This window comes from Cordyceps militaris, assembly GCF_000225605.1.
Source record: "Cordyceps militaris CM01 unplaced genomic scaffold CCM_S00007, whole genome shotgun sequence".
NCBI classification, from domain to species: domain Eukaryota; kingdom Fungi; phylum Ascomycota; class Sordariomycetes; order Hypocreales; family Cordycipitaceae; genus Cordyceps; species Cordyceps militaris.
The window spans coordinates 1,678,405-1,701,940 of record NW_006271975.1 but is presented as its reverse complement, the minus strand read 5'-3'; the positions used below and the strand labels follow the sequence as shown (position 1 = coordinate 1,701,940).

At 56.3% G+C, this 23,536-nt stretch overlaps 8 protein-coding genes across 8 annotated transcripts; 3 read left to right on the top strand and 5 right to left on the bottom strand.

The window, feature by feature from the left end:
• Nucleotides 1-107: 107 nt before the first annotated feature.
• On the top strand, nt 108-1,422 carry CCM_08763 (cell division protein kinase (Ctk1), putative; the record flags this gene model as incomplete). Its single annotated transcript, XM_006673899.1, has 4 exons — nt 108-178; nt 236-314; nt 348-1,337; nt 1,396-1,422. The coding sequence occupies 4 exons, from the start codon at nt 108-110 to the stop codon at nt 1,420-1,422; spliced, it is 1,167 nt and encodes a 388-aa protein (XP_006673962.1).
• A 61-nt stretch (nt 1,423-1,483) lies between these two features.
• CCM_08762 (RING zinc finger protein, putative) lies at nt 1,484-6,459 on the bottom strand (the record flags this gene model as incomplete). Its single annotated transcript, XM_006673898.1, has 3 exons — nt 1,484-3,974; nt 4,021-6,098; nt 6,175-6,459. The coding sequence occupies 3 exons, from the start codon at nt 6,457-6,459 to the stop codon at nt 1,484-1,486; spliced, it is 4,854 nt and encodes a 1,617-aa protein (XP_006673961.1).
• Nucleotides 6,460-7,832: 1,373 nt separating this feature from the next.
• On the top strand, nt 7,833-9,197 carry CCM_08761 (uncharacterized protein; the record flags this gene model as incomplete). Its single annotated transcript, XM_006673897.1, has 2 exons — nt 7,833-8,290; nt 8,348-9,197. 2 exons carry the CDS (start codon nt 7,833-7,835, stop codon nt 9,195-9,197), a joined length of 1,308 nt encoding a protein of 435 aa, XP_006673960.1.
• Nucleotides 9,198-9,435: 238 nt separating this feature from the next.
• On the bottom strand, nt 9,436-11,486 carry CCM_08760 (MFS multidrug transporter, putative; the record flags this gene model as incomplete). The annotated part of the gene is made up of 6 exons (XM_006673896.1): nt 9,436-9,818; nt 9,888-10,252; nt 10,316-10,654; nt 10,721-11,051; nt 11,106-11,239; nt 11,305-11,486. 6 exons carry the CDS (start codon nt 11,484-11,486, stop codon nt 9,436-9,438), a joined length of 1,734 nt encoding a protein of 577 aa, XP_006673959.1.
• Nucleotides 11,487-14,878: 3,392 nt separating this feature from the next.
• Nucleotides 14,879-17,503, top strand: CCM_08759 (uncharacterized protein; the record flags this gene model as incomplete). The annotated part of the gene is made up of 1 exon (XM_006673895.1): nt 14,879-17,503. One exon carries the CDS (start codon nt 14,879-14,881, stop codon nt 17,501-17,503), a length of 2,625 nt encoding a protein of 874 aa, XP_006673958.1.
• Nucleotides 17,504-17,899: 396 nt separating this feature from the next.
• Nucleotides 17,900-18,265, bottom strand: CCM_08758 (uncharacterized protein; the record flags this gene model as incomplete). The annotated part of the gene is made up of 2 exons (XM_006673894.1): nt 17,900-18,084; nt 18,196-18,265. 2 exons carry the CDS (start codon nt 18,263-18,265, stop codon nt 17,900-17,902), a joined length of 255 nt encoding a protein of 84 aa, XP_006673957.1.
• An 848-nt stretch (nt 18,266-19,113) lies between these two features.
• CCM_08757 (uncharacterized protein) lies at nt 19,114-20,219 on the bottom strand (the record flags this gene model as incomplete). The annotated part of the gene is made up of 4 exons (XM_006673893.1): nt 19,114-19,649; nt 19,708-19,931; nt 20,074-20,089; nt 20,153-20,219. The coding sequence occupies 4 exons, from the start codon at nt 20,217-20,219 to the stop codon at nt 19,114-19,116; spliced, it is 843 nt and encodes a 280-aa protein (XP_006673956.1).
• Nucleotides 20,220-21,567: 1,348 nt separating this feature from the next.
• CCM_08756 (uncharacterized protein) lies at nt 21,568-23,456 on the bottom strand (the record flags this gene model as incomplete). Its single annotated transcript, XM_006673892.1, has 2 exons — nt 21,568-23,236; nt 23,293-23,456. 2 exons carry the CDS (start codon nt 23,454-23,456, stop codon nt 21,568-21,570), a joined length of 1,833 nt encoding a protein of 610 aa, XP_006673955.1.
• Nucleotides 23,457-23,536: the final 80 nt, after the last annotated feature.

Here is a 23,536-nt window from a genome sequence, read left to right as displayed (position 1 = left end):
CGTTACAGCGCTCCTACAGACCCCTCTAGCCCCCCTACCCCCACTGTCCACCTCAGCTCCCACCGCTACCATCACCACCACCATCACGATACCTTCAGCACACAACCATGGTCGCCGCCCAGCACGCCTGGCATTTCGCCATCTCTGCCACAGACCGTTATGGCACTATACGATCCATGTAAGCCGTCCCCGTCCATCCGTACTTCGCACAGACCCCCCAACCAACGACTCCCAGCCAGGAAGCACTGCCCGACGGCTCAATGAGCACCGCCATCGCCATTGAGCAGGCCGCGTACACAGATGCAGCATCCCTGGTAAGCCAGCACAACCATCTCTGTTCCGCATAGCCCGAATATAAACTCATCATGGCGGTGTCACAGCAAGACTACACGACCGCGTGCAACGCGGCCATGGCTACCCAACCGGCCGCCCCGTTCTCCGTCGCCGCCGCAGCCGCGGACGTGTCCGGGGGGGACACGCGCATCGGCGCCTACAGCAACTGCACTGCCATTGCCGACGGCGTCACCTCGACCGTCTACCGCTCCGCAGACGGCGCGACGGCGCTCAAGGTCATCACTGTGCAGCACCCGCTGCCGCCGCACGACCCCCAGCGCGAGATTCGCATCCTGCGGCTGCTCCGCCCGCCGTGCATCCCGCTGCTCGCCGCCTTCCGCGACCAGGCGCAGCAGCAGGTCCTCGCCTTTCCCTACAAGCCGCTCACCCTCGAGGCGCTCCTCCTCGCCAGCGGCCGCGCCCTGGACCGGCCGCACGCCCAGAGCATCTTCCGGGACGTGCTGCGCGCGCTGGCGCACATCCACGAGCAGGGCATCCTCCACCGCGACGTCAAGCCCTCGGCCATTCTCCTCGACGGGCCCGCAGGCCCCGCGTACCTCGCCGACTTTGGCACCGCGTGGCACCCGGCACTGTCCGCCGGCACGGAGCCGGCGGCTGCCAAGATCCTCGACATTGGCACGGGGCCGTACCGCGCGCCCGAGGTGCTCTTTGTGAACAAGGCGTACGGCGCCGAGGTCGATGTGTGGGCGCTCGGCGTCATGCTTGCCGAGTGCCTCACCGCGCCGCCCCGGCCGCCGTTTGAGTCCCGTGCGGCGCACGAGGACGGCAGCCAGCTCGGCCTCATCCTGAGCATCTTCAAGACCATGGGCACGCCGACGCCGGAGACTTGGCCCGAGGCGAGGGGCTTCAAGGTGTCGCCATTTGAGATGTGGACCGTCTTTCCGCATAGGTCGTGGCAGGAGATACTGCCAGGTCTCGACCCGGATTGGCTTGAAATGATTGCGGGTGCGGTTCGCTACAGCAAACGCGCCACGGCTCAAGAGGTGCGTACAAAATCTCCAATATTCGCTCCTCACAATCAGTCTTCTAATAAACCAGCAGCTACTACAATACAAATGCATTCTATAATTGAACCGCTACGAATTTTGTTCAAGTGCTTTTCTCTATCGCTAGATTACCCCAGACCCTCTTACTGTCTCCTCTTTTGCGTGTCCGCGCCCAAATAGTCGATTGGGTTCCTGCACAGCGGACACGTGTTTTGGTTGCTGCTCTGGAACCACTTGTACAGACAGGTCCTATGGAAGAGATTCTTGCACGTGGTGCAGCGCTTGTCCGGAATGCGCTTGTCCGCCGAGACAATGCTGTAGCAGATGGCGCACTCGGAATGACCGCGGAGCGCGCCTACAATGTTGCGCTTGAAGACCTGGAGGCCGTCGATGATGTTTCCGTTGGAAAATGTGATGACGCCCTGCGTTGTCATGATCCAGGCCTGCCACTTGCGTTCCGTCACAGCCACACGATTCAGACTCGCCACCGTGACGCCCTCGATGGGGTAGCTCGCCGGTACCCGGATGACAATGGACGCCTGCGCCTCGTCCACGTCGTATCCTGCCGTCACCTCGCGCGCCGACTTGGACACGCGCACCTGCAACTCCTGCTCGTCGGCCGTCGGCGCTTCCTGGGAGTCCGCCCACTGCTGCACCACGTCTAGGTTGTCGCCGATGATGAGCGGCGAGTAGTACCGCGTCGTCCAGGCCTCGACGGCGATGCGCGTCTGCTTGGAGCGGCAGTCCATGTACCACGTCCGAAACAGGCCGGGGGTATACTTGAGAACCAGGTAGTACAGGTGCACCAAAAGCCACTGCATGCTCTTTTCTTCCGTGTCCGTGTCCGTGTCGGCTAGCTTGACGTCGTAGTTGTAAATGTGATCGGACGAGAAGCCCTCCTTGTCCAGGTTGATGGCGTGCGCGGCCGAGTGCCCGAGTACGTCAAATGTAAAGTCTAGCAGCGGGCTGACATAGTTGTCCGTCTTTAAATTCTCCGTAAAGTCGTTTCGTACTTGAAACGAGGCACCCGAGAACGCGTCAAACACGAGCTTCCAGGATAGCAAGTAGCAGCGAACCGCCTGCGGAAATCGAGCGAGGCCGTCGTCCGAGTAGCTCTCCAGAGTTGGGGCGTCCAGTAGCAGTGATAGTAGCTCGTCGGGTAGTCGGGCGTCGGTCTGATCCAACAGTATGTCGACAGACACCTGTTCTTGCTGCACTGGGATAGCTCGGTGCAGCAAGCCAAAAGCAGCTGTTTGAATATCTCGTGATTCTGAAGCCACCAAGGGATATAGGTCATCCAGTTCCGGAGTCTGGTGTACTGAAATCTTGTCCACCTCTCTTGATAAAACAGCAGTCACAATCTTGGCTGCAGGGGCTTCCACGTCACGGAGGAGCTTGAGAAGCTCCACCAAAGCTGATGGCTTGTCGCTGGCGAAGTCTCTGAGCGCGTCTTCCAGGTCATCATTCGGCTCCGAGATGGTCTCGAGAACCCGTCCCAGTTTCAGTGAGGCGTGCACTAGCGGCAAAAGACTGCCAAGGTTATATTCGAATTCGTTGCGCCACGTGGCCAGGCAAAACGTGGCCGTCCTCTCCCAGTACGAGCCGTACACGTCCTTCATGCAAGGAAGCAGGCTGATGAGGGAGCGGCAGGCCTCGGTGGACGTTTCTGCGTCCATGAGCGCCGGCTCCTCGAACCAGCTAGTGATCTGGCGCACTGCAAACACGATGCGGTTGTTCGCAACAGGCAACCCGCCAGGTTCGTACAGCCGGGAGCAGAGCGTGAGAAGGGACAAGATCGACTTAGTTTTTTCGCCATCAGCAGCCGCCCCAGCCACGTCGCTAACAAGGCGGTTGCAAAAGTTGCTGATTTGCTTCGACGCCTGCAGTGGCTCGCCAAGTCCGGACAGGATGGCGGCGCTGACGAGGACAGTGTCGGGTGTGGTTTTGAGATGTTCGGGCTTGACAAAGTGTTCTTCTAGAGAGACGGACAACCCTTGCGCCTCGGCAGTCGCCTGAAGAAGCTCGCTCAGAGCCCGGGCACTGTAAATGGCCGAAGCCGAGAGAGACCTTGACTGCGCGAGGAGAAGACTGGCCAGTTGGCGAACCATTTCTGTTTCCGAGTCACCCCTGCCCGCCACCCACCATTCCTTTTCTGATGTATAGTTGTTGAAAAATGACCGGAGAGAGGTAATGATGGTGTCTGCCTCGCGCATGCCTTCTTCACCTTCGAGATTGAAGAAGAGACCATTGGTGCCGCGGAGCGTAATCTGGTCAGAGATGAGCTGCACAGTAATGCACTGGAGATACAAAAGCTCGACAGAAAACTGCGATGAGATTTTAGACAGATCAATACCCTCGGCAGTCAGCAGCGACAAATAAAGAGCCATCCTGGCAGGAATAGAGCGCCCTCGTCGGTCACGAGGCACCCGGAACGTGTCTTTGGAAAGACTGGAAGATGAGTTGGACAAGAGGGTAGCGCCGCTGATCGGACTGCTGATGGAGAGAACGGGGTCGATGTGCGCCTGGAGGAATGGCTTGAGCTGCTCCATCCAGACGTTGGTGCTGGGAAGCAAGTCTTCTAGAGACTCGACTGTAGAGCTAGCCTCCTTGGCCTGCTTGACAAGGGTTTCGATGCTGTGGCAGTTAGGAGTCTGTTTCGTGGCATTGGGAAGTCACTTACTCGAGAGATTGGCGGTTTGCACGTTCGAGATTAGACAGTATAATGCCCACTGTAGGCAGGTTGCCATCGGTATGTTGATCCATGAGAGCGCGGACCTTGGCCGCCTTGCTAGAAATAAAGGCATCACCATCAAGCTCAGACATACCAAGCAAGACAGCAACTATCGAGGTGTGCAGATTGTCATCTTCAGACAGCAGCTTTGGAATTCCACCGGCCACAATGACCAAGATATCTAGAGGCTCTTCGCTCGGTTTCTTCTGCAACACGTCCACAGCATGTCTGACAAGGATCAGTAAATTGTCGCGAGAAAGGGCGCCGGAGTTGACGGCCGCCGACAACAGATTCTTGCTGCCACCGGCACCATCGGCGACTGCCGTTGCTTGCTCTAGAATATGAGCCTGCACAGCCTGGTGCGACTGCGCAAATTCTGAAGCTGCTCTTTGTGAGATCAAGCCCTCCAAAACCTCGCTACGCTTCTCGCTTGGTGGTAGCAACATCGTTTCCGTTACCCAGGCGTGCCAGGTGGATCTATACTGCGTATTGAGCTTTTCAACGGAAGACGACAGGTCCAAGCATGTCAAGAGAATTGGCGCCGAGGATGACTCGACCAGTTTGTCCATGTAGTCTTCTGCAGCAGCGAGCAGAAAGTTGGAGAGACCGACGCCGGCATCCGCAGAAAACAGATGGGGTGCAGAGGAGAGAGCTTCCTTCAAGGCTGTCGCAGCTCCAAATGGCTTCATATTTCGACTTTCGAGCAGAGATATGCACTGAGAAATTATGGTCAGAGAAGGCTGCTCTGCCAGCCCGGGCAGGCTGTCTGTCTCAGAGCGATGGTACAGTTCCTTGATGAGCAAAAACCAGCGGCGGCCCTCCTGCCCGACCTTTTCCTGAGAACTTTGGTACTCTTTCGAAACCCCGGGAAGAGAGCCGGTCAGGTGTGTGCAGAATGCAGCAGCGAGTCGGGCGAGTTCGTCTTCCATAGCAGAGGCAAGCGCAGGAGACGAGCCAGCTACAGCGCAGTAGATGTTGCCAAGGGTAGATAGGTCAATGGATGAGGCTCGAGTAGAGGGAGGAAAGAGGAAGTGTTCGAACAAGTTGAATGCGTGAGTTTTGGCTAATTCGCGGGCATCGTCTTCATTCAAGGACTTGAGCGCTCGCTGGATCGTATTAGAGTAGCACTTCCAACCGAGCTGTGCGCTGGCACGGGGTTCTTCTCGGTGTTCGATGCCGGAGCGTAGAGAAGTGAGCAGCTCAGATTCCGATTCTAGGGTGACGTCGCTGCGCGGTAGGAGGGAGAGCAGAGCGTCAAGAGATTCCCAGAAGCTTGCCCGGCTACCCTGTGAGCCCTTGGCAATGAATGTATATAGTCGTGAAACAGGGGACTTTTTGCTCTTAGCAGGAGCCTCCCAAATATCCGGGTGCTCTTTGCTGAGTCTCACCAGGGCGAGGATGTACTCATTCGCAGACCCAACCTGTGAAGTCTTGAGGCCGCCGGTGAGAATAGCCTGTCTGCACTCCACCGAGTCTGCGTAAGGCAGTTTGCGATCAAGGCACAAAACGAGAATCTGGCAAGTGCTTCTGCGCACCGACGCATCGGCGGCAGTGATGCTCTTCCAGACAGCGTCGGTAGCAAAGTATTCGTCGTAGCTGTCCCGATAGCGGTCGATGTCGGCGTCGTCCATCCGTTGGAGAAGCCGCAGAATAAGTGACAGACTCGCGTTGATGACGCGGAAGTATTTTGCCTCGGCATCTTCCTTGGTGGTGGAGCGTTCATCGCTCAAGCTATCCTGCGTCTCCTGAATGGCCTCGAGAGCAAATGCCAGGATCTGAAAGTGGCACTTTTTCCAAAAGGCGTCTCCCTTTTCGGGAGTCGTGAGAAAGGAGCCGAGACCATCGCTGGCGGCGCGAGAAACGGCGCGGTCGCGATCATAGAGACCAGCAAGCCATGCGCCGACAACCTTGGGAATGTGGCGCTCCATGCGCTTGCGCGCCGACTTCATCAGCTCGAGCTGTAAGTGGTGAGACTGCTCCCGAACGCGGCGGGCATTGTCGATGGAGGCACGCGGGTACAATTGCGTCTATTGCAGGGTCAGTAGCTTGTATCGCGAGATGTACGCGACGATTGGTGTTTCAAGGATGAAGAGGGCGTCGTACCCATATGTCAAGAAGGGCATCCTCTACCCCGCCATCCTTGTCGTGGGGGTTCGCCTGGACATGGGCCAGCAGCTCATCGAGCGCCTTGGTCTTGGTCGTGCTGTCCTTTTTCATGACATTCTTGAGCGAGACGACAAGGTTTGGATCTGCCACAGCGGCAAACGAGGGCGGCTCGGCGAGATACGAGAGGGAGCTGCCAGAACCCTGGCCGCCAAAGGCAGCGAAGCCAGCGCCGCCAAAGGCTGGACGGCTGCCGCCAGCAGATCGTCCTTGGCCGCGCTTCATGATCTTGACTGGCCGCGCGCGGGTGAGATCCAGTGAGAGGTCGCGAGGAAGGGGGCGGGCGAAAGCGACGCAGGGTCGACGCGGGCGGCTGATTGGAAGCTGGAAGTGTCCTTTGTCCTTTGTAGAGATTTTGAGATGCAGCTCAGTGACGTCGTCGCAGTAGAAGAACTAGAATTGTTAAGAGTGGGCCTGGCTTCCCGATGGAGTCATACCGTTGAAAAATGTACAAAGGTACTTTTAGCCATCCATCCATCAAGGCAATTATTTATTCAGTGTGAAGATGGTAAAGGTAGCATAGAACCCCCGTTTTTAAGTCATTAGATGGGTTTGCCCAAAGGGAAAGCGCAGCCCAATCTGCAATGCTGGCCCCCGCACTCATCTGTATATCACCAAGCTGTTACCAACCAACCAACGCAGCATCACCGTCATTCATCCCACCACCCAGAAACAGCAACAAGCACGCGAGCCCAAATCTTATTCGTAATTGTAATTCGTCATGGCGTTTGAAAACCGGCCCCGATTGAGTAGCTGCAGCCCAATGCCTGTCGCGTCGCCATCGGCCCCTCGAGCGATCGCAACCACAAATACGCCGACGGACTTGGTAGGAATGCAAAGAGGCACAACTGGCGGACGAGAGCTACTGGGTAATTCGGAGATATTGCACATGTCGACCATGCACCGGCTTCTTCCGTCGCGTATGCGGACCCGCGATATTCTCAAGGGATGGATCGATCCACGCGCAACACGCGGCACCTCGTACCACTATATCCATTTGTTCGCTCTCCAGAAGCTGCTGTGGACGACGATGTCGAGGCTGTGCTGCTGCCAAATTTAGACACACCCACAAACATATAGTTGTGTATGATTTATGTACGGAGTACGAATTAGGCGGCGGGCACTTGCGAGGCTGGCTGTCCACCTAATCCTTCCACCGAATCTCCATGCAGAGCAAACTGCAGGACTGCAGGCTGCACATATGACTCAATCGCTGCGACGCATAAAGACCAACCCCTCGCAACTATGTTCTCATGACAAGAGTCTAGTTATCTAGTGAGAACCAGTAACTAGCTCGCCTTCACCCCTTGTCTCGCTCGAACCGCCCCGGCCCGGGATAGCCCCAATCAACACCCTCTGCTCGCTGCTGCGCTAAAGTCCGCCCTTGTTCCAGAGTTGTGGAGGCCCCGTTATAGTTAGTTATCACTGGTGTGCCGGCTCTTGTCAGAATATCCAGATACGAGTGCCTCTTCTGCCGTTTCGATCTGCGCCCAGACTTTTTTCTCTCTCTCTATATTTTCAGCATCCTCGCCATCGCTCTAGCCATCATCCATGGTTTTCGCGCGCCCTCTTTGCGACTGAGCGACCGGGCCGCGGCAATGTCAGCCTCAATCACAACCACGCTCGCTTCGCTCACGACAACGACAACGGCGGTCGCATCGTCGAGCGGGCCCGTTCAATTAAACGGCACCAATTTCATCGTCGGCGCCAACGCCACCTCGACCAATGCAACGGTCCTCGTCCTCCCCCAGCTCACGACGCAGTTTGTGCCGCCATCGCAATGCACCCCAGTACAGAATTGGACGCCGGCCACAGTCGCCGTCACTCTCGGAGACAGCCAGGGAAACACAACCTATTCGCAGATCTTGCTGCCCGTCACCAATGCCCAGTTCTCTGCCTGCCAGCCGTCTGGGTGGAATCATATCAACAGCAGCTACCTATTCAGCTTCAGTAAAGCCGTTTGCCCCAGTGGCTACAACTACAATCAGCTGTCCGACTTGTTCAATAATCAGCCCAATACAGAGACCATTCGCACCACGGCGTACTGCTGTCCGAGGTAGGTGATGACTATCCACTTCATCCCAACTCTCTGTGCTAATACGTTTCTTCACAGCGGCTTCTCATACTCGATGTTCTACAATATCGATATAACAGGCGTATCTGGAGCCAACTGCTTGAAGACGACGACCTTGACACCGGCGGCGCAAACCACGGCCACTAGGACATCCACCCGGTCTGCCTCGGAGACAACCACCGGCTCAATCGCTCTTGCAGCAAGAAACGCCACGACTCCGTCGACATCCACACCAGGACCCTCGGTGGTGACCATGTTCTACCAACCCTGGTTCATCGAATGGGAACAAAAAGATGCCTCTGAACTATCGCCATCACCGCCAACCGTATCCGTACAGTATCCGGTCAAGACCTGGGAGCCAGGCACGGAAATTGACCCTAGCTTAACACGAAAAACGATAAATCCCAACGCTTTGGATAAAGGCCTGGGCCAAATCATTGGCATTGTGGTTGGCTGCGTCGCTGCCGCGTTCGCCGCCATTTCCGCGATAGCGCTCTGGTTTTATATACGCTCACGGCGGAGAGAGCGCCAGACTTTCGAACAAGAGGAGCATCAGCTTCAGGAGCAGCGACTGCAGCGCATCGGCGAGTACCAGCGATCGCGGTCGCCCACCGATGACGAGCCGCTGCCCGTCTATGTCAAGTCACGGGAGCAGGACAAGGCAATTGTCGCCGGTATGGCGGTGGTACCACCATACAAGGAGCGGCCCAGCTCGGAGAGCTCACGGCATAGTCAACAGCAAGATTCTCAGAATACACACACGCAGGATGGCAGCGACGGGGTACATGAAGACACCGACCGGCTGACAAGGCACGATCAACACACGCTTGAAAATGCAGCACAGCAAAACGGCACGCAATCAAATACGAATCCGAAACCGGCGGCATGAGTGAGATGCGAGGCAGATACAGCGAGCGCAGGAAATAGCAATGCACTGGGGGACAAGGAGAAACTGCACCATTGGATCAAGGATTTAGCGAATTGAATTTATTTTTGCCTTTAGCCAACAGACATGTGTCGATTAGGCTTTAGTGCTTTGTATTGCTTTTATTTTCTATGTACATGTGTATCATAAATCATGTTCGTACTGTCTTACATTTACAGTGTATTGGTGTTCAACCATGCGTTTATGCCTCTGCTGTTTCAGAGGCTTCCGTCAGCGCCGCACTCCTCGCTAGCTCCTTTTCAAGGTCCGCCAGCTTGGACTGGACCGACGGCGGGTGGCGCTGGTACGTGAAGAGGGCGGCGAACAGCGAGGCGACGGAGACGCCGACGCAAATGTACATGTCGACGCGGAAGGCGTCGATGAAGGCCCGTCGCGCGACAAGTTGCTGCTGGGGGGAGAACTGGAAGAGGGCTAGCGGCGAGCGGTAAAAGCTGGCGAGCTGGTCGGGCGTGAGGCTGCCCTGCAGCCCGTTTTGGATTTTGGTAATGAGCACAACAATGCTGACGGCGACGCCGAGGCTGCCGCCAAAGACACGCATCTGCGCAATAATGCCCTGCGAGATGGCTGTCATTCACGAGTTAGCACCTGCTACCGGAGGACAAAGGAGTGTTGGGAAAATAGGGGCAAACGTACCGTGATCTTCAAAGTCGGACTGAAGGACGGCGAGGAACGTGGTGCTCGAAATCTTCAAACCCACGCCGACGCCGAGGACGGCCTCGAGACCCCACTGCCACGCCGGCGGCGCGGTTTCCTCCGGGAGGCGGGAGAGAACGCCCGAGGAGATGGCCAGGATGGCACTGGCTACGACGAGTACCGGAAAGGTGTTGTTGCGGCGGAGGGAGAGGGCGCCGCCGAGGGCGCAGCCGGCCGCGCCGCCACCCATCATGGGCAGCAGCAGGGCGCCGGCTTTGACAGGTCCGTAGAGGTTGACGATTTGCGAGCGCAGGGGAATATTGATAATGGCGAGGAGTAGGACGAAGCCGGACAAGAACGTGTCACTGGGGGCGATGTTATGAGCGTTTCAGTTCTCGGGATAGCAGCTGGGATGAGAAGGGGCTTACAATATGGCAGCGAGCATGACGCGGCTGGTCAGGATGTGATAGGGCAGTTGTGGTCGGATGTGGCTGAGACGCGTATCGCGGGCGAGCTGGCGCTGCCAGAAGACGAGGGCGACCCAACAAAGGCCGCCGATGATGAGCACGCTGATGGTGGTGCCGGAGCGCCAGGTGTAGTCGCGGATGGCGGCCTGGTTGATAATGAAGACGGGCAGGACGGTGGCGGCGAGGATCAGGATGGCGCCGAGATAGTCGAGCCGGCGCGGGTTAATCCTGACAAAGAGCTGGTAGTCTTTGGGCCAGAGGAACAAGAGCAAGACACCGGGGACGAAAGCACAGGGACCGCTGTTTTTTTTTCACAAGTCAGTACATGTGAACCCCAGAGCTGAGATGGGAGGGAGAGAACAATACTTTATCCAAAAGACGTAGCGCCAACCGACATACGTGGTCAGCAAGCCGCCAATGACGGGCCCGCAGACGCCGGCGAGGGCGACAATGGCGCCGAGGGCCGATGTCACGAGGACGACGCGCGACGGCGGGCTCAGCTCGGGAAAGGTGATCATGGCCATGCTGTAGAGGCCAGCGCCGCCGACACCCTGAGCGGCGCGGAAGCCAATGAGCTGGTCGAGGTTGGCGGCGGCGGCGCATCCCATGGACGCGGCGAGAAAGATGGCAAAAGAGACGCAGACAATGGTCTTGCGGCCAAAGGCGTCGGAGAGGCGGGCCATGGCGACAGCGAAGCCTGCATATTTGTCAGTATAGGCGCGGGCTGTTGAAGACAAGGGGGGACACGCACCGACTTCAGTGAGAGTGTAGGCTAGGACGACCCAGGACGACGTCTTGAAATCTTGAAATTCTGCGGAAATGTCGACGAGCATGGTGGCGACAACAGTGGCATCGAGAAGTGAGAGGAAGAGGCCCATGCCGATGCTGCCAAGCCAGGAACGGTCAGTATTACAGCGGTCTGAAAATGGATGGGCCCGAGAGACGCGTACCATGCAAATATCACGGCCAATCGCCAGCCGGCAATGGGCTTCTTGCGGCGCAGGACGATGCCGTCGGTGGTGGTGCTGGCATGGTCGACTGAAGCAGGTGAGCCGTCACCGGCGCTGCCGCGGGAGCTGTCATGCGCTGTGTCCGCCGATACAGAGCCCATGCTCTTGACCTCGTCGCTCATGGCGAGGAGGAATAACAAGTCTGCTTCTTGTAGATTTGACGTTGTCCCGTTTGGCGTGGCGCGCGCAGAGTGCGGTTCGGGGCAGTTGTCGTTTGTTTGTCTTAGCACCTGCGACGCATGTCATCGCACACCACTGGACTAGATTTCTGTAGCAATATTTCGTATCAATTCCTGATAAAATTCGATGAGACGAGAAAAACGATGGAGGAGTTATATCCGACAAGGCACGCCTCAGGTCATGGATGTAGCCTAAGCCATGATCTCGTCTCGGGGTGGTGCAGGATTCCGTGTGGTTGATTTGGCAGATCAACGAGGGGACGATCCAATTGCCACGCTAACGTTCCGCGTATTTGATGAATCTTTTTTTCCAGTGGTTCCTGGGGTCGTTAAAACGCAGTATTTGGCCTAATAGAGGTACCCCGCTCGTGGTGCGTCTTGTTTGGGCGAACGAGGCTTTGGAGGCTTATGGATTTAGGCCCACGGACATGTCCATTGCAGATCGGTCTGTCTGGGGGCGGGTCAGTGGCACAGTGAAGGGGAAGAGGCTGATTACTGTACGGCAAATTGTGTCCATGGGCTCGTGGCTGGATCTCGCGCTACAATGCTAATAAATTGGCTGCCGAAAAGATGGCTGCAGTAATTCGGGGAGCCCTTTGAATGAGGATCTTGGGATTTTGGTACTTTGCATTCTCAATTCTTTCCCTTTGCCTCATTGACTTCCTGCATCTCTATTCTGACATCATGTCGTCACCAAGCGTTACATAGTGCCTATTTGACATGCGACCTCGATGCCGCACTGTACTCAAACTCTAACCGACTTGTGACAGCGGCCCAAGTCACCTCGGGAGTCCGGGGTTCCGTCCAAAAAGAAAAATTGGCGGGGAAAGACTGGGGGTGCCGAGGGATGGTAGTTCGTAAGGCGCAGCCAGGCCAAAACGGTTGCGACGAGAAGCATGAGATAGAAGCTCAGCGGCGTCTGGGTGCCGTTGGCCGAGGCATGCCAGTTTCCCCTCAGTAAGATACGGCTGGTGGCGTCTTGGGGGAGAGATGCGGTGATGAGTGGGCAAAGGTGTCAAGGAGCCTGCGAAGAGCCCGAAGTCCGAAATAGCAAAGAGCGGATAACTATCTACCTTGCCCTAGAACTGTTCGTTTTTTTTTTTTTTTTTTTTTTTTTTTTTTTGGCTATTTTCGCCTTTTGGAAACCTTGAGGATGGAGTTAGTGCAGGCCTGGCTGGGCCCGTAAGTTGTGGTACTATTCTCAGCTGCAACAGGAACTGGAGTCACGATGAGAGGCTAGCGGTGTTGCCGCTACCACGGCGGTTGTGTGGCCAATGTGCAAGCTGGCCAGGGGAGCAGAGGTTCTCGGCCGGCATGATAGCATCTCTTTGTTTCGTGGCCGGGATACCCAATGTAGGAGCCGGATGGGCTCAAGCGAGGCTGCACAAGGTGAGACTCCCTATCCGCTTTATGCAAGCAGCCGCGATATGCATCAAACAATCTTTGCTCAACTTGGTACAAGGCTCTGCGCTCACAGCCCAGCGACGTCAACCGATGCCCGCCCCGAAGCTCAGGCCATGTGGAACCCTGGGTACAGTGTATCACCACCGTGCAGATTACAGAAGCCCAAGCAAGCAAAACGCCATCCATCAGGACACGCGAAACTGCGACTGGCCCTTGGGCTCACTGACGTCATGGGGGACTTCTCAGTCGCAGTGGAGACGACTAAAAACGTCACTGCGAGCAGGCAATGGGGAGGAATGATTGGGGAGCGGAAAAGAGGGTATGAGATTCGAATGATTCGATTGATTGCAAAGCCAGATCTCCGGTTCACTACCCGGATGAACCAGGCAATTCGACACAATCGACGCCGCGCAAAATGTTCATGTCTGTGGCCGAGCCGCCCAAATCCGGCCAGCCACTGACGCGTGAGTAGAGCCAATAGGCACCACTGGCAAGTTCTGCATCTCAGATTTACCTGTTCTAATTCTCGTCCTTTTTTTGCCCTTCCTCGTATCATCTGGACGATTTCGTCATGCCCGCTTCTGTCTCTATGGGGCCTGATTCTGCCTGCCCGATCACGTGCTGTTGTTGAGCTTCCTATCGTGAGTTTTTTGCCGCTTCACAGAGAGGTACTTCTGAGGTACATGACCTGTGATGTGCAGGGTGCAGACCCACCAAACGGGGCTTATCTGAACCAATGCCAACGCGGTGATAGGGAGAAGAGTGGGTCGAAGGGGCAAGTTTGGCGGTGGAGTCGATACGTCACAGCCTCACAGGTGATGGATCGCTGTAACGTGTATCCATTTTGGCGAGGCACCGCTGCAATTTAGTGGTTTGCTGAATTTGATTAGTGGTTGTTCCGCAGTGCGCACTGAGCCACTGCTGAACCCGACATGGAACTGAGCGGGCAACTGCTTCAGTGCGACAAGTGATTGCAGGCATCGTCGCCCACTCACACCTCATTGATCACCAACACGACGGGCTCCACGATGGAGCACATCCAGTCTCATTCCACGACCTGGCTGCTTGCTAGTTCATGAACCTTGCAGCAAGGCGCAGTACACGACAGAAAACCGCTCACTACGAATACACGGTTCCCGGGACATGAATGTCTCGATTCCAGGTGATACCCAGGTTAGTAGGTAGCCTGAAGTCTCGGGCTGCGTATCCGAAAGCCGAGCAGGGGATGCACAGCACCTTCGGCGCTTCTGTTGTAGCGTTGGAGCGCCTTTCAGTGGCTAACCTGCCAATTGCCCGAATTGCCTGGGGAATCAGCGCCTAGAGTTGCCGCCAAAACTGCCAAGACGCGACCCCCAAACCACTTGCGATGCACAGTGGAGTGCCCGCTGAAGCCGGCCAGTTGTAGCGCTGTCTTCTGCCTCTGCTAGGCTTTTCTTGGTGGGTTATCTGGAACCATCGCCTGTAGGTACCTGTTATCTCTTCTCCTGCCCCAGCCCACTGCAGGCATCCTCGTCCGGTGGCTGTACCATCCATGTACCCCTCCATGCACCATTTCCTCCAAGCATCTGCCCGTACCTCCGTTCGTCGTCTTAACCTTTCCCCTCATCTGTCATTTACCTTCAACCTCTTCCTCTACTCATCTCTTCTTTTTTTTTGCGAACTCGCGATACCCCTCTTTCCCGCGTCGCCCAACTTTCTACTCCAATTTGCACGGCTTCTCTCCCCTACACTGTCGTGTCGCTTGATGCCATAAATCCGCCGTCTCACACGTTCTCCCGCCTAACCCTTCAGTGTCAGTATTTCCCAGGCCCACGTACAGCAGCCCTGTTGCTCCCGAGTCGCCTTTGCTCCCGTTTATTATGCTAAAACCTCTCTCTAGCTCATATAGCAGTGGCGCACGCAATTTCTTCCCCCAAACCCATACCGTAGTCATGATTTCAGCTGCTGCTCAGTCCACCCCGCGCGCCAGGCTGGCTCTGGCCCGCGCTTCCACCACAGCCGCCGCCCGCCAGACTCGCCAATACCGCTACGGTCCCTGGCAGGTCGAAACCGACCACGAAGTTCACGGTCGACATCGCTCCGTTCGCTATAGATACATGGAAACGCTCAGCCGCAGACTCTCCTGGGATAGCAAGAGTGCTCGCGCCGCGACCAAAACTCCAGCTCGGACGCCGGCCTATGCCCAGTCCATGTCCAGCACAAGCGCCACCCACGCCGATACTGCCAATGTCCGGTCCTGGTCGAATGACCTCTCTCGCATCGGTGGCACGAAGACGACTGGGGACCTCGAGCGCGATGCCGTTGACCAGCTACTGCGTCCTCAACAAGATGCCTCACAATCCATTGAGAACCTCCGCCTGCCGCAGAAGAGCGTCCGCGATTACGTTAAAAAATTTGCTCCGAAGGACACAACGCAAACTGTTGATGCCGAGAAGACAATTGAGGTCACCTCGCAGTTCCCCAAGTACAAGGACCTCAAGGCATACAAGTCGTCCAGCTTCGATGACCCTAATACGCCCTGGGAGCTCAGTGCCGAGGAAAAGTCCAAGCATTACAACGACCTGAAAAAGTATCGCCCAGTCGAGTGGAACGAACCCGACGGCCTCCCTGCTGAAAGCGCCGATCAGTACAAGGACCTCGACGAGTACAAGTCCTCCAAGTGGAACGAGCCCGACGGTCTTCCCAGTCGCACCCCCGAGGAGCAGACAAAGGACTACGACGATCTGCACAAGTACGGTCCCGTCACGTGGAACGAACCCAATGGTCTCCCCGGCATGACTCCCGAAGAGAAGACCAAGCTCTACAAAGATCTCAACAAGTACGGCGCCGCCACATACAGCGAGCCCGACGGCCTCCGCCCACTGACTGCGGAAGAACAGTCCAAGAACTATGAAGATTTGGACAGGTACTCCGAGGGCTTCAAGTGCAAAGATGCTCTCCTCAAGGCGCAGCAGGTCCGTGAGATGGACGCCACCCCTCGCGGTACCCCTCTCCCACCCAAGGTCGAGGCCAAACCTGGCAACTACGAAGAGTACAAGGACCTCGACAAGTATGGACCTGTCCGCTGGAACGAACCTGACGGCCTCCAGCCTCCTACTGCGGAAGAGTTGACCAAAGAATACGAGGACCTGGACCGCTACGCTCAGTATGACAACGCCGACCCCCAATCAGCTCGTCTCCACCCAGAGGAAGCATCCAAACGTTATGATGATCTTTCCGCATACCCCAGAGCGGGATACGAGGAGCCTGCCACGAAAGAACACGTTCACCCCGAGGAACTCACCAAGAACTACACGGATCTCTCCAGCTACAACCCCCGCACTTTCGACGCAGCGGACAGGAAATACCCTACTCACCCTGAGGAGGCCACCAAAAATTATAAGGATCTCTCCAGCTACAACCCCCGCACTTTCGACGCAGCGGATAGGAAATACCCTACTCACCCTGAGGAGGCCACCAAAAATTACAAGGATCTCAACCGCTACGATGAGCCCCTTCTGGACGAGATTGTTGCTCGACCCCTCTCCCCCGAGTTCAACGAGCATGATCTCGAGATCCGCCGCAAGACTGCTGCTCACCAGTCTAGCGCGGACCAACTGGGTTCAGCTCCCGGTGCGCCCAACGGGACCATCAAGGCCGCTGCCAAGCGCCGCTTCGTCAACCTCGAGGACGCCAAGAAGCGCTATCAGACCTCCTTCGAGGCCGACGCTCCAAAGGCCCCGTTCTCCGCAGAACAGCCCATTGTCGACGTCGAGCTCGAAGCTGCGCGTCGTGCCGAGAAGCTCAAGGACGGCAAGGCCGAGTACGCCGCCACGTGGGGTGCCGAGGACTACCAGCCACAGCGCTTCTCCAAGCTCGAGACGGCCAAGGTCGAGCACCGCTTCGAGCAGGAAAGCGATGAGGGTGTCAGCTCCATGGACGAGAGCTTCCCAACAGGCCAGTCGGCCGTTCCGGACGCGCTCAACACGCTGTCCACCCAGCAGGACCTCCCCTACGCCAAACCCCCGCAAGGACTGGATGTAAGCTACACACACGACACTGGCGGTAAAGCGACTCGGCCGACACACGCAAAGCACTTGCAATCCCAAGCTAACGAGGACGCAGAACAAGACGCGCCATCGCCGACAGTAAGCGCAGGACCTGACACCCGCCCCGCTGCCCCCGCCGAGTACGTGGTGCTAGCCTTTGACCCGGACACGCAGACGGTCAGTGTCGCGGAGACGAGCACAGCTGCAGACTCTCCATCGTCGCAGCAGCAGCAGCAGACGCCCGCCGAGGCCATCATGCGGCTGTCGCACCCGGCCAAGTTCTTGCCGCACTTTCAGCCCCTGCAGGCGCACGGGTACGAGATCGTGTCGGGTCGCGGTGACGTCCTCGTCTTTCGCAGAGTCGGCGGAGGCGTACCTGGCGCGCCACCGTACGATTCTCAAACCCCTGTCGGCCGCAGGAGGCGATCGCTGGGCAAAAGACTAGCCATAGGCGCAGTGGGGGCCGGTGTCACCGCGTATGCTGCTGGGGTGGCCGCGGAGCATCTGTCGACGAGTGGCTTACTGTAACTGTCTTTTACTTCTTTTTTTTTTTGACTTGTTGTTTTATACATGGCGCACGCATGGATATACACCACTACAGGCATGGGTCCTGGCGTTTTCTTTTTGTTTACCATTTTTTTCTTTTTCTCTTCTTCCGTGGGTGCATTGTGCGATGGGCTACAAACACACACTGGCGTATAGGACCAAAGGCTTGCTTTACCACAAATCGTAACACAAAGTAGCATTCTTTAGAAGCTTATCATCTTTCTCATCGTAACCAGTCCCGTTTTCCTCCTGAGAATATTTGACTCAATAACAAAGTGACTGTTTCGTGTCGTGTCCATCCCGTCGTCAATTTAGGTGCTGTCGAAACCGCCCCTCAATCATATTTGTCCTACAAAAAAAAAAATCTTGCTCTGGCATTCACGACGAACGCTCGGTGAAGCCGGGACCGGTGCGCGCGGCATGGACCGTGGCCATTTGCAGCTCGTGCGTGCGGTCCTGCGCGTTCCAGCTCTGCCGGCGCGCCAAGTTGGGCGTCCACGTCGTGGTGGTGGCGACCGAGGGCCCGTCGACCACCTTGCGATCCTGCTGCGTGCTGCTGGGTTCTGGTGCTTGTTGGTCTCCCCGGGGGGAGGTGAAGGAAGGAAGAAGACGAAATTAGCTGCCCGGCTCTGTGCAAAGGGGGGTTGGGCGTTGTCGTTGTTGGGCCATTTTACCTCTGTTGGTGCGCAGCGGGAGGGTGGTGGAGGTGGTGGTGGTGGTGGTGCGCTGCTCCGTCTCCGACATGGTTGGCGAGTTATTATGCGGCGGGAGGAGGGATGTACTAGCTCGTGTCGGTCGCTGACTGAGGTTTGCCGAGACGGGGTGTGTGTTTGTTGGAGTGATGAATTTGTGCAGGAGGAGCGATGGGGTGGGAGTCGTCATGACTGCCTGTGTTCAAGAGATGAGGGCGGGCAGTCACCACCTATTGTCCTAGTGGTTATACCAGTACCCCACGTTGAGGCTCAAACCAGTCAATCTGTGGCTGATCAGTGAGACCGACCCCTCATCACTGTCAAAGCATAGATATGGATAGCTTCGCCTAACTAGATGCATCGTCGCATTCATCCACATCACTAATCTATTGAAATCTAGTGGCGGGCGGCCAATTGTATAAAGAAAATCAAATTCATAAGGCAAGGCATGTACGAATACAAAAGTATCCACCGCGTTCACTTTTCTTTACCCTTCTCGCGAACAACATCCACCGCCATCATCTCCCAATCAGCGCTGATGGGGGGCAACCGGCGATCACTTTCGCCGATCCGCTTTCCCTGATTCGCATCTTCATCAAGACATACAATACAGTCTCGATGTGGTGTACCGTTACCATAAAACAGAAAAGAACGGCGTCTTCCCCGAGAGCCGTTGAAACCCCGCAACGTAGAGTTGTTCTTAAAACTGTTTCCATCTTGCTTTCCCCATAGACGAGCCGCTGCCATAGTAGCCGTAGTTACGACACTGTAAACCCTGGCTAGCGGCCTTTTCAAAATTGTGACCAGTCCCTAGCATCTATACCGCGAAATCGTGCAGCATGAGCAACACGCTAGCCTAGCCAGTCCAGCGCAATCGTTGCCATTGTGTCGTCGGGTCGCTTAAGAGGTCTTTTTAGCAGGGCCGGCACCGCCAGTGTAGCGGCTCAGCTCGGTGGCGTCGCGGAACTGACGCGTGTAGTTCTTGACGGAGTCCCAGATCTGACGGGCCACTGGAGGGGTGCCCTGGGCAGACACGAGAGAGTCGATGCGGACAGCGAGCTGGCCAAATGAGGTCTGGACGTGGTTGTTTTGGGAGTAGCGAGCACGGAGGAAGGCAGTGTAGAGGCCGAGCAAAATCCAGGAGCGGCGCTGGAAGAGGATGGCAGAGAGGACAATGCGGAACCAGAGCAGGATCTCGAGGCCTGAGACAATGGACATGGACGAGTCGTAGTACTCCTTGACAAAGGCGCCAATTCGGTCAGCGAGCGGGCTGGACGTCTTACGGGGCGAGGCACCGTCGGCGGCGGGAGGCGCAGGGCTGATGACGGGTAGCAGGTTGGCACGAATATAGGTGGCAGCGTTGAAGGTAGAGTAGACGCAGTAAGGGATCAGCGCGAGAGGGTACTGAGGGGCAATAAGCCAGACGAGGGCCATCACTGGTGCGTGTCAGCCAATTATACGAAACGAACAGCATTGTGCTACGTGGGCACGTACAAAGATACTGGATGTTCTCGTCGCCGAGGAGGCCGATGACACCGCCAGGCAGCTGGGTGCCAGTCTTTGCGCGGGACTTTTGGGTTTTGTATACGACGATGCCGTAGGTGAGGGCGGCGGCGACAAACGAGGTCCGGTAGCAAAAGACGGCCATGCCGCCATAGTAGTTCATGCGCACCCAAGAGAAGCTGTAACGGAGGGTGGTGAAGATGAGGGTTAGGTGGCTGGAAGCTCGGTTAGCGGTGTGGACGGCGAACGCGACGCATCGTGCGGGGAGCGATGCAACACATGGATGGAAGCTTGTTTTCGACGTCGAAAAAGGTCGCTTCGATAACGAGTTGTCACATCAGGAAAGCTAAAACATACCCAGCGAACCAAGCAACTGTGGTGAGGGCGTTAACGGGTGGCTAGGAGCAGGCAGACGCCCGGGGCCATGTGAGCTTACATTGGAGAGTTTGCGCGAGAGCGAGCAGGCGCTCCTGGAGAGGAGCATCGGGACCGGGAGCAGGCATCTTTGGAGCGTCTTGCGTGTGGTGGTCCTTTGTTTGAGGAGTCGAGGGCCGAGTTCGAGGGCTGGAAGAGGTGAGCGGTTGGGCGGACGGTGTAGCTTGGTTGCTATTATCCTCGGTCCCAAGCTCAAGCGGCTAAATGTCGACAAGAAGAGAAGAAGAAAAAATGGAGTTGGGGATGGATGATTCAATGCGATGCTAATGCAAGGGGCAAACGCGGCGTTGATGTGTAGGAGGTGCGGGCAAGGCTACTATTACCAGCGAGAAGATTGTGGGATGGGATGCTAAAATGGAGGGAAGGGGAGGAGGAAGAGGACAAGAGGCCAGGGTGGTGAGTGGTGACGAAGTTGAGGCGGAGTACAGATAGCTTGGACTGGTGTGTACCTACCTACCTACCTTAGTACCTACGGTCAAGCCAGCTTTTTTAGCTTTCCTAGGCGTTTAGGAGCTGGTTTTCTTCGCCCCAAAAAAAATATGACGACTGCCTGAGCGGCACACATTATTAGGTGGTACCTACAGATACTAAGGTACCTCGTATCTCCCGCCAGGGAGAGGTAGGTAGCTGCCCAGGCGGCTTGTTTAGTGGATCCGCCAGGTCCGTTTCAGGCTGAGCTATCTTCCTGCGGTCTTCTACTAAGTACCAGGTAACTACAGCGTATCGCTGGGACTCGAATGGTCAATCTGAGATATGCCTTGAATGAGTGGATGAGAGCTATCAAAGAAATTGAGGAAATTATTACACCACCTCCAGACCAGCACATTAGTCAAAAATTACCCGCATTGATAGCCTGCCGAAGGGGAGGGGGGTATACGGGAGATTGCTGTGTACATAACATGGAAGAAAGCGGCCATGCGAATTGCGCAGAAAGCCATTGGATGGGAATGCACCTGCCCAGCCAGCTCGTGCGATCGGCGCTAAAACGTTGGCCGAGCTGTAAGCCTGTAACCAACACTGCCCACACTACACTGCCACAGTTGCCAAAAAAAATGTCTAGTTACTAATACAACGACCGTGGTCCTGTTTTCACTTTCACAAGGAGCCAAAATACCTAGTCAAAGGTATATCGATCACCGAGGTACCTTCAGATCACTGCTGTAGTCCAGTACCGGTCAACCTCGCCTACCATCCTCAGCAGATGGGCAAGGGCCGCCAGGCGCCACATCTCGCGGCACCTTTGGACAATATATATATATTACCATTCCAAGGCCGATCAACGGGGGCTCTCGGGAGCTGAACGCCTGTACGCCCCTAGTCACCAGATCCCGACCATGTCAGGTCCAGACGAGACAGCTCCCTGTATCTTGTGCTCAGATGCGCATCTTGCGATGCGCCTAGTCAGAAAGTCCCGTCTTACCCGGGGCGGTGCTTGCGACTATTGGTTTGAGTTTTGGGAGCCTGGGTCTGAGTCTTGGGAGCTGGGGTTTTGCGAGCTGCCGTCCGTGTTTGAGCATTTTTGGTTTGAGTTTTGGGAGCCAGGGCTTTAGGAGCTGGTGCTCGAGTCTTGCGAGCCTGCGTCTGGGTCTTATGCGTCTGGGTTTTGCGAGCAAGGATCTGGGTTTTCCGAGCCTGGGTTTGAGTCTTTTGGATTTGATTCTTTTGGAGTTGAGCCTTGCGAGCCTGTGTCTGAGCCTTGCGAGCTTCGGTACGCGCAGCAGCTTCGGCAATTTTCTGCGCCTCGATCCTCGCACTCTGCAGCGCCTCGGCTCTCGCACTCCGCCGCAAGACTGCGTAGGAAGCGGCCCCTCCGCGCTTCGCCGCCCGGTCTGCTGGCGATGCGTCCTCCGCGACAAGTCGTTTCCGCTTCCGGCCTTGGCCCTCAGCCTTAACATGAGGCACTTGCTCCTTGACCCACTCCAACAGGAAATACTGACCTTCCTTCTTGCGTTTGGTCTGCTTGTGGACGTCCAAAGCCCCGAGGAACGCCTTAATCAGAGTAATGCGGTGCGTGACAAAGTCGCATCTCGTTTTCACAGCATCGCGTCGTCGCAGAGCAGCCGTCTCAAGCTGACTGTGGGCTCGTCCCGCTGCACGTTGGCCGTTTGCGTCTGAACCCGACTTGAAAATCGTTTCCACCTCGGTGTTTGCAGCCACCAGAGCGGCCTGCGCATCCATCAACTCTTTGTCGTGACGCACGGCGGCGTCCCAGGTCTGGATGACGTCTGCGTTTTCGTCGGGCTCCAATACCCCGGCGTCGCGCAACTTGCACCACGCCGCCTCGTGCTCGGTCGCCCGCCTTTGAGTCCACTCTGCGTACGCGTCCTGCCACCAGCACTCAAAGCACAAATACTCAATCCACGTTGTTAACGCGCTTTGGCGGGCAGGGTACTTGGACAACTTGAATGGCTGATCGAAACCGTGGCGTTCCAATCGTTTCTTCGCCGCGGCTTCATACTCTTCCAAAGTTTTGCAACCGCGCTCTCGACACCATTGGCGCTGCCACGTACGCTCTTTTTGGAGCGACCGCCACACGGAAGTAAGGTAGTCTGGATCGGAATCGATCATGGCCGCTTCATATGCCGATTCCGCTCTCATCTTCTCTCTGTATTGTTCAAAATCATCGTTGGGACCTTTGAGCTTTCTGTTATCACGCTGCCATTCGCGAAAATGTTCCCATCGGTGCCATTGTTTCTGATATATTTGGCTGTGGAAGTATATATTGGAAGGATAGTCCCAAAAGGGTCGAAGCATATCGACATAGTCGTCGGGGTTCTGTAGTACTTGTTCAACAGAGGTGATTGGGTACAGCGGTCGGCCCCCATCTTTGACAAGGTTGTTATAGGCCTCGGTCTCGTGATCCACGAATTCATCCCTGGAGGGCATCACGGTGGTCGTGTAGCTGTCAGGTCTGTCGCCGTCTAACAGATGGCCAGAGGGTGAGAGGACATTGCGGTCGTCGGGGGCGTTGCGGTCGTCGGGGGCATTGCGGTCGTCGAGGGCGTTGCGGTCGTCGAGGGCTTCGCGGAGGCGTGCATTGAGGTACGCAATATCGAGAGGCGGATTGGGTCTTTGAAAGGCTTTACTACTGAGGTGTTGAGCGAGCTGTGGACGGTAGTCACGGTTTTGGGGCGTACTCACTTCAATCGCTCCCGGAGATGCTCGAGTTGTTCAGGTGGTAGATCGTCCAGGCCATCTATTTCAATGCAAGTATCACGGCCGCCCGATTGGCGGCGCTTGTTCAAGACTTCAGATAACTCTGCATCACTGAGTTTTTGTAGGTTACTCGCGGATAACAGCTCCATGTCTTCTTTTCTTTAGAGGGCCTTGACTTTTGCTCACCGTAGCATTCTAAGAATCCAGTGTTGAGGGATGTCCTCTTTGT